At 38.3% G+C, this 18,206-nt stretch overlaps 1 protein-coding gene across 2 annotated transcripts in view; it reads left to right on the top strand.

Moving 5' to 3' along the window:
* The window catches only part of LOC111141937 (SAM and HD domain containing deoxynucleoside triphosphate triphosphohydrolase 1), a 68,165-nt gene that overhangs the window by 25,834 nt on the left and 24,125 nt on the right, over positions 1–18,206 (top strand). For both annotated transcript variants that reach the window (XM_022494810.1, XM_022494812.1), the window contains exons 6-11: positions 823–893; positions 7,318–7,473; positions 9,894–9,994; positions 10,168–10,276; positions 11,524–11,615; positions 12,660–12,775. In XM_022494810.1, coding sequence (XP_022350518.1) covers positions 823–893; positions 7,318–7,473; positions 9,894–9,994; positions 10,168–10,276; positions 11,524–11,615; positions 12,660–12,775 — 645 coding nt within the window. The remainder of the gene's footprint in view (positions 1–822; positions 894–7,317; positions 7,474–9,893; positions 9,995–10,167; positions 10,277–11,523; positions 11,616–12,659; positions 12,776–18,206) is intronic.

An 18,206-nucleotide genomic window follows, 5' to 3' on the forward strand; every position in this document is an offset into this window, starting at 1 on the left:
AGAAATTCTGATAATTACAGAGTTGTGTGTCAACAGAGTTTCATATTATTAAATGAGTGGAATATTAAAAATCACTTATAAATAAGGTGAACTAGTGAGCTGAGCTCTACTTTTGGTTGCCCACGTCAGCAGTAAAAATCTGAGTGTGTATATTTCTATAAAATATATTAAGTACATTATAAAATTTACATGAAAAGAGATCCCTTTTAAAAGGATGAGAGTAGAAAAATAAAGTTATATTATTTTCTTTCTGCACCCCAGTGGATTGTCTTAAAATGGCTATTCTTTTTTTTTTTTTTTTAAGATTTTACTTATTTATTTGACAGAGAGAAATCACAAGTAGGTAGAGAGGCAGGTAGAGAGAGAGGGGGAAGCAGGCTCCCTGCCAAGCAGAGAGACCGATGCGGGACTTGATCCCAGGAACCTGAGATCATGACCGGAGGCAAAGGCAGAGGCTTAACCCACTGAGCCACCCAGGCACCCTTAAAATGGCTATTCTAATATATTCAATCTGAAGATGCCAGTTTTTTCCTTACCATTCCTTTAAGTTACACAAAAACTATCCTTTCCTCAGAATTATGTAAGCTCTGATGACTCAGAGACCCTTCCATGGACAGCTTACTTTCCTATGTGGTTTTATTTCCTGTTCTCTTGTTTTAGAAAATAGGAAGGGAGGATTTGTTTGTTGTATTTTCTGATGTACTTATAGATTATTAATTTCCGTTGGTTTTCAAGTTAAGCTTAAAAGATTAAAAAAAATAGATTCATCTTTTGCCACCTTAAAAACAGTTTCCTTGTTCTAAGACTGCTTTTGTTTTTAAGGTCATGGGCCATTTTCACATATGTTTGATGGAAGATTTATTCCACTTGCTCGCCCAGATGTGAAATGGACGGTACGTAGTCCTATATTCAAGCAACCACTGCTGTGTGATAGTATACTTCCCCATTACAGTATACTAATATATATTTCATTTGATCTCCCAATAGTCTTTAAGGAAAGAATCATTATCTACATTTTTTTTTATCTACATTTTTTTTAAAGATCTTATTTATCTATTTGACACAGAGAGAGAGAGATCACAAGGAGGCAGAGAGGCAGGCAGAGAGAGAGGAGGAAGCAGGCTCCCCGCTGAACAGAGAGCCTATTGTGGGGCTTGATCCCAGGACCCTGAGATCACGACCCGAGCCAAAGTCAGAGGCTAAACCCACTGAGCGACCCAGGCACCTCCATTATCTACATTTTTATAAGTGTAAAGGAACTTGAAGCTCACAAAGGTGTACTGATATACAAAACAATCACAAAGCTTGGGGCACCTGGTTGCTACTCAGTTAAGTGAACAACTCTTGGTTTCCGCTCAGATCATTATCTCTTGGTGGTGAGATTTCGCCCCACTTCGCTGAGGGAGGAGTCTATTTCCTCTTCTTCTGCCTCTTCCCCTGGCTCACATGCTCTCTCTCTTTGTCTCTCTCTCTCAAATAAATAAATAAATCTTTTTTTAAAAAAATCACAAAGCTTTTAAATGGTAGAGCCAGCACTAGAAAACCAGGTTTTCTAGCTGCTAATTTTTTAAAAAAAAATTTATTTATTTATTTGACAGAGAGAGAGAGATCACCAGTAGGCAGAGAGGCAGGCAAAGAGAGTATGGGAAGCAGGCTCCCAGCTGAGCAGCGAGCCTGATGCTGGGCTCGATCCCAGGACCCTGAGATCATGACCTGAGCTGAAGGCAGAGGCTCAACCCACTGAGCCACTCAGGAGCCCCTAGCTGCTAATTTTTTTAAAAAGATTTTATTTTTTTATATGAGAGAGACACACACAGACCACAAGTGGAGTGGAGGTGCAGAGGGACAGGAAGAAGCGGACTCCCTGCTGAGCAGGAAACTCGGGGTTCAGTCCCAGGACCCCAAGATCACGACCTGACCCAAAGGCTGATGCTTAACTGCCTGAGCCACCCAGTTGTCCCTCTAGGTGCTAATTTAATGCTCTTACTGTTCTATCACACTGTTGAAAAAATTAAATAAAAGGCCAGCTCCTTTTTAACTTACTTTTTCTTTATCATGAAATAGCCAATACCAGGCAAGTTTCATCATTTATATTAACTATCATTTATATTAACTATTTTATAATTAAGGATATGCAGACCCATGTCTTTGGAATCAGTTTTTGAAAAGTGAAGTTATGCTGGCTTCCATTTTTTGCCACATTATATTTCTGGAACCTGGAGTAGAAAAGGATATTAGTATGTGCTGAATGGTTGGTTCTTCCATGTCAACCTCTATTTTCTTTCTTTTTAAAAAATATTTTACTTTTCTTAAGTAACAGCTACACCCAATGTGGGGCTTGAACTCTTGATCCCGAGATCAAGAGTCACATGCTTCACCAACTGGGCCAACCAGGTGCCCCTATTTTTTTTTCTTTTAAAGAAAGAAAAAAACTATATTCACATACAGTAAGTTGTACTGATCTTAAGTGTACAGTTCAGTAAAATTTTTTAAAGTTTGTTTGTTTATTTTAAGACATCTCTACACCTAACATGGGGCTCAAACTCATAACCCCAAGATCAAGAGTCGCATACTCCACTGACTGAGCCAGTCCGAGACCCTGGTTCATGAATTTGGGCAGTTGTATACATCCACGTAACCACTACCCAAGTCAAGATATGGAATGTCTTCATCTTCTTGGGAAATTCCCTTATGCCTTTCTCAGTCAATGCCCGCTTCTCCCTCATCTGGATTTTTATAAACATAGCTTAGCTTTGCCTGTTCTTAGATTTAATATTAGTAGAATCATTTCACAGATACTCTCTTGTGTCTTGCTTTTATTCATACACAACATGATGATTGTGAGTTTCCTTCATGTTGTGTGCATCACCTCTTAATCCCTGGCTTATTGCTGAGTTAATGTTCCATTGTATGGGTAAGTTGTGATTGGGTTATCCTTTTCCCCTTTGATAGAATTTGGGTTGTTTTCACTTTTTGACGATTACAAATGAGGTTGCTATACACATCACTGTACATGATTTTCATGGAAAATGTCTTCATTTATTTTAGGTAAAATGCCTACAAGTACCAGATCATAAAGTAGATGCATGTTTGCTTTGTAAGAAACTCCTCGACCTCTCCCATACTGTACCATGTTATGCTCTGTTAGGAGTATGGGAGATTTCCTGTTCCGTAGCCTCATTAACATTTGGTTTTTTAGATTTGCCTAATAAGTGTCAGTGGTGTTTTGTGGGGTTTAGGTGGGGGTTTTTTGTTTTTTGTTTTTTGTTTTTAATTGACATTCTTTGATATACATTGAATACCATTTCCTGTAGTTATTTTTTTTAAAGATTTTATTTATTTATTTGAGAGAGAGAGACAGATAGTGACAGATAACTAGAGAGAGCACAAATGGGGAGGAGAGGGAGAAGCAGGCTCCCTCTGAGCAAGGAGCCTGATGTGGGGCTCAATCCCAGACTTGAGATTGTGACCTGAGCTGAAGGCAGACATTTAACCGAGTCACCCAGGTGCCCCTGTGCTTTATTGATATATCTTTCATGAAGAGTTCTTTCAACATTAGCCCATTTAAAAATATGATTGTTTGCCTTTTAATTGTTGATTTGAGTAATTATATATGTATATGATTTAACTATATATATAAAATAGTGTATGTAGTGTGTGTGTGTGTGTGTGTGTGTGTGTGTGTGTATAATAGTTATATAAATTGTGAAGATTTTTCTCCTGTCTGGAACTTGCCAATTCATTTTTTCTAACGGTGCCTTTTGAGAAACAAATTTTAAATTCTGATGAAGTATTCTAGTTCTTCAACTAAGATGGGTAGTTTCTCTGTAGTTTTGCTGCCTTGGGACCTCATGCTACAGGCCATGAAAGAACTGGCATATTGCCCAAGGCTTTTTTCTTCCAAGTGTTAACTTCCTTCTCACATCTGTTCACTTTTGGTCACTGGCCAGTACCTGTAGGAGGTTGTCCAGACTTAATAGTTGTTTTCTTCAGCAAGACTGATCTAAATAGGATCTATTCGGCCATTTGCAAGTCTTTGTATTTATTTTTTAAAGTAGGCTCCACACCCAACATGGGGCTTGAACTCAGAACCCTGAGATCAAGGCACTCTGATTTCCAAGTCTTCATTTTTTAAAGACTTTGTATTTTTCTCTCTCTGTCTCTCTTTCTGTCAAATAAAAAATAAAATCTTAAACAACAACAACAAAAAGAGTAAAAATAAATAAATAGGGGTGTTTGGATGGCATAGTCAGTTAGGGTCTGACTCTTGGTTTCAGCTCAGACCCTGATTTTCCAGGTCATGGAATCAAGACCAATGTGGGGCTCCTTGCTTGGCACTGAGTCTGCTTGAGATTCTCTTTCCTTCTGCCTCTCCCACTTGTGCTCTGTCTCTGAAATAAATAAGTACATCTTAAAAAAAAAAAATTGGCCTTTTAGGGCTGCCTGGGTGGCTGGCTCAGTCACTAGAGTATGCAGCTCTTGATCTCAATGGTTTTGAGTTCAAGCCCCACATTGGGTGTGAAGATTATGTAAATAAATAAACTTTAAAAAATTAAAGTTAAAAAATTTTTGGCTTTTCACTTTAGGATTCTATTTATTTTTATGTTTTTTTTTTTTTAAGATTTATTTATTTTGAGAGAGAGAGAGGAGGGAGGGCCAGAGAGAGAGAGTCCCCAAGCAGACCCCTTTACTGAGAGCAGATTCCATGACCCAGAAGATCATGACCAAAGTTAAAATCAAGAGTCAGAAGTCTACCTGACTGAGCCACCTAGGCATCCCTATTTATTTATTTTTGTTCTTTTATTTTTATATTTATTCTTTTAAAGATTTATTTATTTATTTGAGAGAGAGAGAGAGAGAGAGCACGGGAGCAGGGGAGGGGCAGAGGGAGAGAAAGACAGAATCCCAAACAGACACCACACTGAGTGGGGAGCCCAACATGGGGCTCAGTCCCATGACCCCAAGATCACCCCCCAAGCTGAAATCATGAGTCAGACACACAACCACTGACTCACCCAGGTGCCCCATTCCACACTTTCTTAATTACTATTACTTTATAATAAGTCTTGATAGTTGGTAGGACAGTTGTTCACACCCTGTTCTTTTATTGAGTATCTTTGGCCCTTTTTTCTTGTATTATAAATTTTATAATTTTCTCCATAAAGACTTTATACATCTTTTGTTATATTTACTCCTGAGTTGCTTATAATTTTCCTTGCTCTTGTCCATACTATCTTTGGGGGACTTAAATTTTTCTGTAATATATACATTTTTGGGGGGTACCTGGCTGGCTCAGTCAGTGGAGCATGGGACTCTTGATCTCTGGCTTATGAGTTTGAGCCCCATATGGGGTGTAGAGATTACTTAATAAAAATCTTTTCTGAACCATTTGAAAGTAAGTTGTACACAAACCCCTTCATTCCTAAATACTTCAGTGGATATTTCCTAAAAACAAGAACACTCTTTTACATAACCCCAGTACAAGTACCAAAATCAGAAAATTAATATTGGTGCTATACTATTATCTAATTTTTACTTCCTTTCAAATTGCACCAATTGTTCATATAGAAAAGGAGGAAGAAAACTTTTTTCCCCCTCCCTGATCCATACATACTACTTAGTTGTGATTTCTCTTTACTCTCCTTTTGATCTGGAATAAGTCTTCAGTCTTTATCTTTTACAACCTTGTTATTTTTGAAGAGTATAGTTGAGTTGTTTCTGGAATGTCCCTCATTTTGTCTGATGTTTGCAGTTTTCTGATGCATACTGTCAGAGTATGTATTTTCAGTAGAATGTCACATTTTATCTTCTTAGTATTTCACATCAGAGGCACATAAAATCTGTTTAGCACATTGCTGGTGATACTAACTTTGATCATTTCATTAAGCCAATGTTTACCAGATTTCTCCACTGTAAACTTTAACTGTTTGTTCTCTTTATAATTAATATGCATCTTATTCACTTTTTAAAAAATAGTTATAGGTCCACCCAGGTGTTTTGTTTTCATATTGAATCAGTTTTTGGTAAGACCTGTGATGGCACCAATGTCTTCAGGGGATCATTTGATCTTTACAGTTACGAGTGAGTGAACAGAGACAGAGGAATAGAAAGAGACTAGTTCAAGATTCCCATGTAGATTTTGACCTCAGAGCTCCAAAACACTTTGGTTTTTACTGGCAAGTTTGCAGTTACCACGTTTTGCCACTAGATGGAAGTGCTAACAGAATTTGTAATTTGATGTTTCAAGGTTGGTGAAACAAAAGAGCTGATTTTTTTTTTTTTGAAAAAAAATTTTTTAAAGATTTTATTTATTTATATGTCATAGAGAGAAAGATCACAAGTAGGCAGAGAGGCAGGCAGAGAGAGAGGGGGAAGCAAGCTCCCTGCCGAGCAGAGAGCCCGATGCGGGGCTTGATACCAGGACCCTAAGATCATGACCTGAGCCGAAGGCAGAAGCTTAATCCACTGAGCCACCCAGGCACCCCTTTTTTGAAATTTTTAATTTTATTTTAAGTAGGCTTCACACCCCATGTTGGGGTTGAACTCACAACCCGAGATTGAGATTGCTCCACCAATTCAGCCAGCCAGGCCCCTCAACTGAACTGAATTTTATAGTGATGCTCATTCAAACAGGATTCTACTGTGTGACTGGGTAATATTCTTCTGTATCATATCTGTGCAGTACTTCTGTGCTGTAAATGATTATATCTCATTAAATATATTTATTACTTTTTTTTTTAAAGATTTTATTTATTTGACAGAGTGAGAGAGAGAGAGAGCAAGTGCACAAGCAGGGAAGCAGCAGGCAGGCAGGCAGAGGGAGAAGCAGGCTCTTCATTGGTCAAGGAGCCTGAAGAGGGGCTCCATCCCAGGACCCTGGGATCATGACCTCAGCCGAAGGCAGATACTTAATTGACTGAGCCACCCAGGTGCCCCATATTAAATATATTTATGAAATAATAATGAACATGATATGTAAAATGTTTATAAGCTAGTAAAATACAGACAAATTTGACAGGTTTTTAAAAATATCTGCAAGGGGTGCCTGGGTGCTCAGCTGGTTAGGCATCTGACTCTTGCTCTCAGCTCAGGTCTGGATCTCAGGATCATGAGTTAAAGCCCTGCATTGGGCTCCCTGCTGGGTGTGTAGCCTACTTTAAAAAGAAAATATCTGCAAGACAGTAGTCGAAAGCTAGATAATTAACATGTAGTAGAAATTTATCTTTGAATTATCTTGAATCAAGAATAATTTGGATTATCTGGGGTCCCTAATGCACTGGAGTTTATAACAGACCATATTGTGTTGACTTTTCTTAGCATGAACAGGGCTCACTGATGATGTTTGAGCACCTTATTAATTCTAATGGACTCAAAGCAGCCATGAAATACTACGGTCTTGTCCCTGAAGAAGACATTTGCTTTATCAAGGAACAAATTGCAGGACCACTTGAATCACCAGTCAAAGATTCTTCGGTAAGTTTTTGTACCACTTAATTTGAATTGACTGTTTCCCAACTAGTCTTTCCTGGTTTCCTTCAGAGCTATTTGAAAAGAGATATTTAGGAGGGAGGGGGGTGGGGTTATGGACATTGGGGAGGGTATGTACTATGTTGAGTGCTGTGAAGTGTGTAAACCTGGCGATTCACAGACCTGTACCCCTGGGGATAAAAATACATTATATGTTTATAAAAAAATTAAAAAATTTAATTTAAAAAAAAGAAAGAAAAGAGATATTTGGCTATTTTAGGGAGACTAAGTGATAAAATACATTATATGTTTCTACTCTTTAATACAAAAAAATGAAAGGCTTATCTATTTTTTTTTTTAATCTCTTAACTGAGATCTTTAGAAGTTACCCCTCCCCAAGTTAAAATACATGTGTAAATATTTTTTGGTGAATATATATGCAGTATTCTATATAGGAGCCAGAGGTAATGTTTGGAAAATGTAGAGGTGTGTGTCTTGTTTCTCCATTAAAATTAACATGTTTGAGTGCTGGGGGGAAAGATGGGAGGGAATGGGAAGTGGGGGGAGGAAAGGATAAGAGGGGACAGAGCTCAGAAAAGGAAATTTAAAAAGAAGAGAAAAAAATAAAATTATAAAAAAATAGCATCTTGGGCGCCTGGGTGGCTCAGTGGGTTAAAGCCTCTGCCTTCGGCTCAGATCATGATCCCAGGGTCTCTGCTCAGTGGGAGCCTGCTTCCCCCTCTCTCTCTGCCTGCCTCTCTGCCTATTTGTGATCTCTGTCTGTCAAATAAATAAATAAAATCTTAAAAAAGAAATCGCATCTGAAATATTTAGATATATGAGGAACTAGAAAAAAAGTTGAATAGTTCAAAGGAAAGTTTAGGTTTTTTGTTTGTTTGTTTGTTTTAATTAAAAAGAAGCTGAGGGGCACCTGGGTGGCTTGTTTTTTTTGTTTTTTTTTTTTTTGTGTTTGTTTTTGCTGTTGTTGTTTTTAAAGATTTTATCCATTTATTTGACAGGGAGACAGTGAAAGAGGGAACACAAGCAGGGGGAGTAGGAGAGAGAGAAGCAAGCTTCCCGCCAAGCAGGGAGCCTGATGTGGGGCTCGATCCCAGGACCCTGGGATCATGACCTGAGCCGAAGGCAGACACTTAACGATTGGGTGGCTTGGTTGATTAAGTGGCCAACTCTTGGTTTAGGCTCAGGTCATGATCTCAGGGTCATGGGACTGAGCCCCAGGTCAGATTCTGCGCTGGGCATGGAGCCTACTTGGGATTCTGTCTCTCCTTCTCCATCTGCCCCTCCCCCTTTAGATAGAGAGATAGAGAGATAGATAAATGGGGCGCCTGGGTGGCCCAGTTGGTTAAGCATCTGCCTTCTGCCCAGGTCATGATCCCAGGGTTCTGGGATCAAGCGTCCTGCTCAGCAGGGAGTCTGCTTCTTCCTCTTCCCCTCCTCCTGCTCATGCTTGCTCTCTCTCTCAAATAAATAAAATACCTTTAAAAATAAATAATAAAAAAGAAGTTGAAAAATAATTTTCCCTCTGAGTTTAAGTTTTTTTCAGTGAGTATATACAAATTTATTTGTAAAATATAAGGTGAAGAGCTGGATTTTGAAGCAAATATTCTATTCCCAAAATATGGGAGCTTCAAAAATCCTTTTTTAAAAAAGATTTTATTTATTTGACAGAGAGAGAGAGCACATCAGCAGGAGGAGCTGCAGAGGGAGCGGGAATAGCAGTCTCCGTGCTGAGCAGGGAGCATGATGTGGGGGCTCGTGGGGCTGAATCATTTCATTTAGCCTAGATGTGTAACTACTTTGATAATACTATTTTCATGCATGAATTTAAGCATTAGCATATGAGGGACATTCTTACCAGTTTATAATTAAATTTTATATTTTAAAGAAACTTTCAAGCCAAGAAAAGAAGAAAGATTTTGGTTATCAGAAATGCAATGAGGGGCACCTGGGTGGCTCAGTGGGTTAAAGCTTCTGCCTTCGGCTCAGGTCATGATCCCAGGGTCCTGGGATCAAGCCCCGCATCGGGCTCTCTGCTCCTCGGGGAGCCTGCTTCCTCCTCTCTCACTGCCTGCCTCTGCCTACTTGTGATCTCTGTCTGTCAAATAAGTAAATAAAAAATCTTAAAAATAAATAAATAAATAAATAAATAAATGCAATGAGTTAGGATCCTTTCAATGGCACAAGGTTTAGTATTAATAGGATATCACATACCTTAGCATTTCTTTTCCTTTTTCTACTAGTTTAGGAATTAAGTGGAAGAAGGAAAAAGTAGAACCTTCTAAGTTATCTCACATTCCCATTAAAGTATCTGTTTATAATTTTTAGGTTAACACAGTTGCTTTGCTTTGCTTGTAAATAGATATGGTTCGTATCCTAAAACTACGGTGAGTTTTCTTGTCTTCTAGTGGCCATATAAAGGGCGTCCTAAAGAGAAAAGCTTCCTTTATGAGATAGTGGCCAATAAAAGAACTGGCATCGATGTGGACAAATGGGATTATTTTGCCAGGTACGCACTGAACATTTCAGAAAAATTGGTTAAAATCCTTATATCATTTAAATATATTTTATTTTTATTTAAATAAATAAAAAAATGAAATCCTTGGGTACATTTAATGTTAATATTGAAGGTACAGTTTCCTCATTGAAGAATTTCATCTCTCTGCTTTGGAATCTTTCCAGGGACTGCCATCATCTTGGATTCCAAAATAATTTTGACTACAAGCGCTTTATTAAATTTGCCCGTGTCTGTGAAGTAGAGAATAGGAAGCGTATTTGTCCTAGAGATAAGGTGAGCTATGTCAAAGGAACAATAAAGAAGGTGTTGTTCCTAGTTCGAAGTCTAGAAGTAATCATTCAATAATTTGGGAAAATCACAACCTGGTAAATTATCAATCTTTTTACTTTACGCTTAGCACTTATAAGTATCATAAAGTTCTTTTCATTTTCTGCATTGTTAAAAAATAACAAAATTACAACAGACATTTATTGAGTGTTGTGCTACGCACTGTTTTAAATGCTTTAGGTGGATTAACTCAGTCCTCACAACCCTATAAAATAGATACTATTCTTTTTTTTTTTTTTTTTAAGATTTTATTTTATTTGACAGATAGAGATCACAAGTAAGCAGAGAGGCAGGCAGAGAGAGAGAGAGGAGGAAGCAAGCTCCCTGCCGAGCAGAGAGCCCGATGCGGGGCTTGATCCCAGGACCCTGGGATCATGACCTGAGCCGAAGGCAGAGGCTTTAATCCACTGAGCCACCCAGGCGCCCCAATAGATACTACTCTTATGCCACTTAACAGGTGAGCAAGTTGAAGCACAGAGAAGACATAGAGTTAATAAATGGCAGAACTAGAATTTCAGCCCAGGAAGTTTGACTCAAGTCTTATCCTTAACCGTAGTTAGTGATCTATATTAGTGTTTCATAATAGGTAAAATACTAAATCATTAGGTCCTTGCTAGATTAGAGTCATGTAACTAAAGAGTAGTATGGCATTATACTACAGAAAGTCTTTCTTTGGGATACCTGGGTGGCTCAGATGGTTAAGTGTCTGCCTTCGGCTCAGGTAATGATCCCACAGTCCTAGGATCGACTCCCTTGCTCAGCGGGGAGCCTGCTTCTCCTCTGCCTGCTCTCCCTCTGCTTCCGCATTCTCTCTCTCACTCTGTCAAATACATAAAATCTTTAAAAAAAAGAAAAAGAAAAAGTCTTTCTTTTGAGAATAAAGAATATAAGAAGAATGATGCCTAATTTCTAGACTTGTTGAGATTAAAAAACATACTGAAGCCTAAAACATCCTGCTACAGAGTTAAAGCAATAGATTTTGTTACTAAGAAGAAACGTTGCAAACCAAGAAATGTTTTACTCTCCTGCCCCTTAGTTTTTTAATGGGCTCAGGAATTTTAATGAGGTAGCTCCTGTGCATAGCTTTCTTGTCTGTCTGTCACCATCCCTTTTCCTTGTCCTGTGTACTTGTCTACTAACAAGGGTAACAGAACCTGATCCTGCATTAATATTTATTTTATGTTTTCCTGCAGGAGGTTGGGAATCTATATGACATGTTCCATATTCGCAACTGTTTGCACCGCAGAGCTTATCAACACAAAATTGGCAACATCATTGATACAATGTAAGAAATTCAACTGTTATTTCCCTATAAAATTTTTTGTGATGCTTTGTTAGATCATTCTTGGGTCAAGTTGAGCTTTCTAGGTGAATTCAAGCAAATTTTAAGTGAACTTTAAGTGAATAAATGTGAAATGGCTCCCTTAATACAACAAAAACTAGCAAAAAGTAAACTTGGAGGAAAAAGAGGAGAATGAATAAAGGGGATAGATGTAGTGTGGAAGAGTTGGCTTCAGCAAGACATGAAGGGGTAATGGCTCAGACCTCCCCAGAGGCAGTTGCTTATGTGCCAGACATTAGGATCAAGGTGGGAGATAAGACATGAATAATTGACACTCTGAAACTAATGACAAACATTAATTTTAAGAATTAAGATTAATGTCTATCCTCACCGTGTCGGTTATTTATCAAAATTAGTAGAAAATAGCAAAACCAATAGGAATTTCACTTCTCCCCAACCCAGTGAGAACCATAGCAGAAAAGTTCAGCCAGGTAGATAAAAGTAGAGCCATACATCTCTGTGGGACTCACAGACCCATGAAGAGTTCTCGAAAGTAGAGTGTGAGTTAATTCCATGTCTCTGAAATAGTTTTAACTTGACATGAGCAGACTAGTTAGAATACATTCACCCGTTTGTATGGGGTTGTTCCTTTGATGAGAAGTTTTTGTTTGTTTTTAATTCAGAGAGTCAGAGACATCTAGGTGCAAAGCCTGGTACTACTTCTTCCTAACTTGGTTAAGTGAAAATTACTTCATATCTGCCTCTGTAAAATTGAGGCTGATTATGTCTATCTTGTTGGAAAGATTAAATAAGATAATGTTATCTAGAGCCCAACATTATGCTGGGTCACAGTAAACATGGTAGCCCACAAATCACCATAGGCTTATTTATGCATTTATGTAGGATCCAAAAACAGTTGTCTTTAGAACATCATGTCTCAGGATTTTACTTCTCTGAAGTAGAAAGATTTCTTTAACTTCAAGCGTGAGCATTAAGCAAATACTCAAATTTTCTCATAAACATAAATTTTTATGCAATGATCTTTAGGATTACAAATGCTTTCCTCAAAGCAGACCCCTACATAGAGATTACAGGTGCTGAAGGAAAAAAGTATCACATCTCTACAGCAATTGATGACATGGAAGCCTTCACAAAGCTAACAGGTAAGAACCAGTAGGTAATACAGGTGGTCCATCTCAGATAAAGTGCAAGCTGAGTGGGTTATTTTCTAAACATTCTAATATCTTTAGCTTCTCAAGTGATTATATGCTTTTGGAATCGAGTTTTATCTCGATTCCAAAACTGAGAAGCGATTTTAACCATATAACCTTGATAAAGTTGTTTAACCTCTCTGACCCTTAGTTTCCTCATCTATAAAATGGGAGTATTGTTATCTCACATACAGTTTTGTTGTAGTATTTAAATGAGGTATAACACCTAGTATATAGTACTTGGCATGTAAGTACCCAATATTTACTATTATTTAACTTAACAATACAGCTGGACTAATAGCAGATTTGCCCTTTTAACATTATTTTTGTTGTAAAACACAGGGAACCAGGAATATTTTGCCACACTTCAGCAGAAACGAAACCTGCAGCTTAGGGTGGGAAGGGGGAGGTGAAGGAGTTGCAGCTGGTTCTTTCATGTGGGGAAGTACAGACTGAGCAATAAAGATGAGCAAACCAAAAGGAGTAGACTAAAAAGTTTGTACCAGTTGCATATCACAAAACTGACTCTGTTTAAAAAGTTAGAATGCAGTCACATAGCTCGTAGAATCACTGGAAAGGCTGGAGAGTCTTAAAATGAGCAAAGGCAACTCAAGCTCGGTGGCCTAAGACAGCCAAAATCCCTTTCCATGGGCTTTCTGTGTGATACTACTGCTGTTCTGTCACCTTTTTTTTTTTTTTTTAAGATTTTATTTATTTGACAGACAGAGATCACAAGTAGGCAGAGAGGCAGACAGTGAGAGAAGAAGGGAAGCAGGCTCCCTGCTGAGCAGAGAGCCCAATGGGGAGCTTGATCCCAGGACCCTGGGATCATGACCTGAGCTAAAGGCAGAGGCTTTAACCCACTGAGCCACCCAGGTGCCCCTGTTCCGTCACTATTTGATTCTTGTCTGCAGCGCACTGCCAGAATGAGACCCACACCCGTTACTCTGAAACTGTCTTTGAAGAACCAGTGTTCTTCCTTTCCAACCATTCGCAGATTAGATACTTTTATAAAACAGTAAAAATGAATTACCAGTGAAATGAAATGGTGTGGGGGGGGCAGTACGTACAAAATACAAACCCAAGCATTTAGTATTGAGTTTGACAGACTTAACATATATTTCAGTAAATATAATCAAGAGAAACAAAATTTAAATTAAAGAGTTATATGGGGGCGCCTGGGTGGCTCAGTGGGTTAAAGCCTCTGCCTTCGGCTCAGGTCATGATCTCAGAGTCCTGGGATCGAGCCCCACTTTGGGCTCTATGCTCAGCAGGGAGCCTGCTTCCTCCTCTCTCTCTGCCTGCCTCTTTGCCTACCTGTAATCTCTGTCTGTCAAATAAATAAATAAAATCTTTAAAAAAAAAAAAAGAGTTATATGTATTATTCTTTAAAAATATGCATGTAGGTAATACAGAGTCCCTATTATACTTGTAACTTTTTAGTCATTTTCCAATCATAAGTAAATAAAAAATTAGAAATGAAATAGTGATTCCTCATATTAACTATCTTTGTGCACACTCAGAACATCGTGTACATTAGTGTTTAAGGTTTAAATGTAACGAATGATTTTCCTTCTTAATTAATCTAAATTAGATTGATGAAACAGCCACTCTCAAGGGGTAATGTGTATCTAAATTGTTTCTGTGGGGGTTTTTTTAAGATTTTTAAAAATTTATACACACACACACACACACACATATATATATTTTATTTATTTATTTATTTATTTATTTGAGAGAGATCACACACAAGCAGGATGTGTTTTGTTCTAATAACATCATGGTAGATATTAACCTCCCATTGTGCTGATAGGAATGAAAGTTGAGATTATATAACAGTCTGAGCAAGCTGGAGCTATTTTAAACTGTGGTTCATAATGAAGCAGGTGATGCCATATTTAAAAAGTCATCTTTTTTTTTTTTTTAAAGATTTTATTTATTTATTTGTCAGAGAGAGAGAGGGATAGAGAGCGAGCACAGGCAGAGTGGCAGGCAGAGGCAGAGGGAGAAGCAGGCTCCCTGCCGAGCAAGGAGCCCAATGCGGGACTCGATCCCAGGACGCTGGGATCATGATCTGAGCCGAAGGCAGCTGCTTAACCAACTGAGCCACCCAGGCGTCCCAAAAAGTCATCTTTTTTTTAATGTGCTGTTTGGATTTTTTTTTTAAGATTTTATTCATTTATTTGACAGAGAGGGACAAAGTGAGAAAGGGAACAGAAGTAGGGGGAGTGGGAGAGGGAGAAGCAGGCTTCCCATGGAACAGAGAGCCTGATGTGGGGCTTGATCCCAGGACCCCGGGATGATGACCTGAGCCAAAGGCAGATGCTTAACAATGGAGCCACCCAGGTGCCCCTTTTTTTTTTTTTTTTAAGATTTTTATTTATTTATTTGACAGAGATCACAAGTAGGCAGAGAGGCAGGCGCGGGGAGGGGGGAAGCAGGCTCCCTGCTGAGCAGAGAGCCCAATGCAGGCCTTGATCCCAGGACCCTGAGATCATGACCTGAGCTGAAGGCAGAGGCTTTAACCCACTGAACTACCCAGGTACCCTAAAAGTCATCTTAAGAAAAAAAAGTCATCTTCAGTCTTCATCAGAAGCCAATCTAACAATTTATCCTGTAACATTATATTACGTTTCTACTATGTCTTGGTGAAAAGAAATGAATTGGGGATTTTATGCACTTCTGGGTTAACTGAAAAACCATAAAGTATACAGTTTAATGTGATCTTACCACATGATTATACATAGCTGTCACTCTCTGTGAAGGTTCTCTAATGCCCAAACTCGCTTTTTACCCTCTTCAGTGAGATGAGTCCACTGATTATGCTCTTGGATATTGTGTTAATGTCAAAAATGCCAGACAGAATATTAGGTCACATTTTTGTGCTTTATTGGCCAGAATATGGGAGAACAAGCACATGGACTTTGCAGCTGTCATCATTTGAGACAAGGATAATTTTATCTTTCTTACATACTATTCAGATCCATCCTATAATCCTCATTGGCCTTAGCTACATGACCTGGAAGGAATAGGACCATGTGAGCCTTCATTACCTTTGTTGCTTTTCTAAAAGTCAATTTACTTTATCCAAAAGTTTCCAGTTCTTGGGGCACCTGGGTTGCTCAGTCGGTTAAGTGTCTGCCTTCAGCTCAGGTCATGATCCCAGGGTGCTGGATCGAGTCCCACCTTGGGCTCTCTGCTCAGCGGAGAGCCTACTTCTCCTTCTCCCACTGCCTGCTGCTCTGCCTGCTTGTGCTCACTATCTCTCTCTCAAATAAATAAATAATCTTTAAAATAAGATAAAATAAAAGTTTCCAGTTCTTGTTTTTTGATTTTTTAAGATTTGTTTCCACTTACTGGGAAGTGTTGAAGACATACAACAGTGTTGAAAGAATTTTACAGTGAACACTTGTACATTCACCCCCTAAATTCTAGCATTTACTGAACTTGTTTTATTACTTATGCAAGTTACCATCCATCTGTCCATCTTATTAATCCATCTTACTTTTGATGCATTGTGAAGTTTTTTTTTTTTTTAAAGAGTTATATATTTCTTTTTAGGGAGAGAGAGAGCATGTACAAGCACACATGAGGGGAGTGGAGATCTTCAGCAAACTCCCTGTTGGGTGCAGAGCCTAACATGGGGCTTGATCCCAGGACCCTGAGATCTGACATGAGCTGAAACCAAGAGTCAGACGCTCAACCAACTGAGCTGCCCAGGTGCCCCAATTTTGATGTATTTTAAAGTAAATTGCATGGGGCACCTGGGTGGCTCAGTCTAGCAGCTGCCTTCAGCTCAGGTCATGACCCCACAGACCTGGGATCAAGCCCTGTATCAGGCTCCCTGCTGCACGGGAAGCCTTCTCCCTTTCCCTCTGCCTGCCACTCCCTGTGCTTGTGATTTCTCTCCCTGTCAAATAAATAAAATCTTAAAAAAAAAAAAATTGCAGATACCACTACACTTTACCTTAACTCCCTTGGCATGAAGATTAACTAAAGTTCAACAATTATTTATAGATTTTTTTTCTTCTGATGTAAAATTCACATGCAATTTGTACAATGTACAAATCTTACATTTGCTAGTGTTTTGACAAATGCAAGATACAGAACATTATCTTCTCCTTAGAAAGTTCCCTCATGCTTCTTCCCAGTTAGGGAACCCAGGCGCCCCAGCACATCACTCTTGATTTTAGGGCTTTGAGTTTGAGCCCCACATTGGGTGCAGAGATTACTTAAAAAAAATAAAAAGAAGTGAGATCCTGTGATGGGGGAAGCATTCCATTAATTCACCTGGGAATAGGGTTGCTAAAGGCATGGATTAGAAAAGTGCAGTTTTATTATGTTAAAGTAAAATTGCTGTTTTTCAAACTGTGTATGTAATAATATGTAAAGAAATAATGAAAACTATAGATGGAAAGATGTCTTGTAAAAAGCATCACTGAGAGGGTGAGGAATGTGTTAACCATAGATCGATTGGGGAGGAATGTATACACATCAGTGAGGTGAATGACAGGCTGTTAATATTTTATTTTGCCAAGAAAAAGCATCTTTAGTAAAATTCATTTTGCAAAATGCAATAATTGAGTCAGTCAGGGATTACCAGTTAATGTTAAACCATTGGTTGAAACCTTATAGGGATAATCATACAGTCTCAGAATATTACCCTGTGGATTATTTGTTAATTACAAAAGGAAAAGTACATTTATAATAGAGAAAGCTGGGATTATTGCCTTAGCCAGCTGACGGAATTTAACAACCAATAATGGTAGCATCTCATTATGTGATTCCTATTGCATTGACCCAGGCACATCCCTTATATAGTGTTCTTGACAAGAGTGTTTAACCTAAATCTAATGGTAAAGAAACAGATAAATTCAAAGTGTGGGACATTGCCCAAAATGAGTGTCTGAACTTTTCTAAAATGTCAACATCATGAAACAAGTCAGAGGAATTATTCTAGTTCTAGATTAAAGGAGACTAAAGAGTATGACAACTAATGTCATCCATAATGCTTGATTGGTTTCTCTATCCAGCAACATAAATCCATAGATTGCATTATTTTAACAATTAAGTAAATTCAAATATAGACTGTTATGTTAGTTATTTTTATATCAGTCTGTAATTTTTTGGCGCTTGATAGTGGTTATGTAGGACAATGTTCTTGTTCTTGGGAGGTGCATGCAGAGGCATTTAGGAGTGAAGGGTCTTGATGTCTGTAATCTTCAAATATTTCATCAAAAATTTGAATGTGCAAAAAAATTGTGTGTACACATACACAGCACATGCATATGTAGAAAAATGTTAACAGTTGATGAGTTTAGGCAAAAGGTAATTTATTTTGAAATTTTTCAAAGTAAAATGTTGGAGGAATAAAAGAAAGGAA

Source organism: Enhydra lutris, unplaced genomic scaffold (assembly GCF_002288905.1).
Source record: "Enhydra lutris kenyoni isolate GAN:26980312 unplaced genomic scaffold, ASM228890v2 scaffoldscaffold6, whole genome shotgun sequence".
Lineage (NCBI taxonomy): Eukaryota > Metazoa > Chordata > Mammalia > Carnivora > Mustelidae > Enhydra > Enhydra lutris.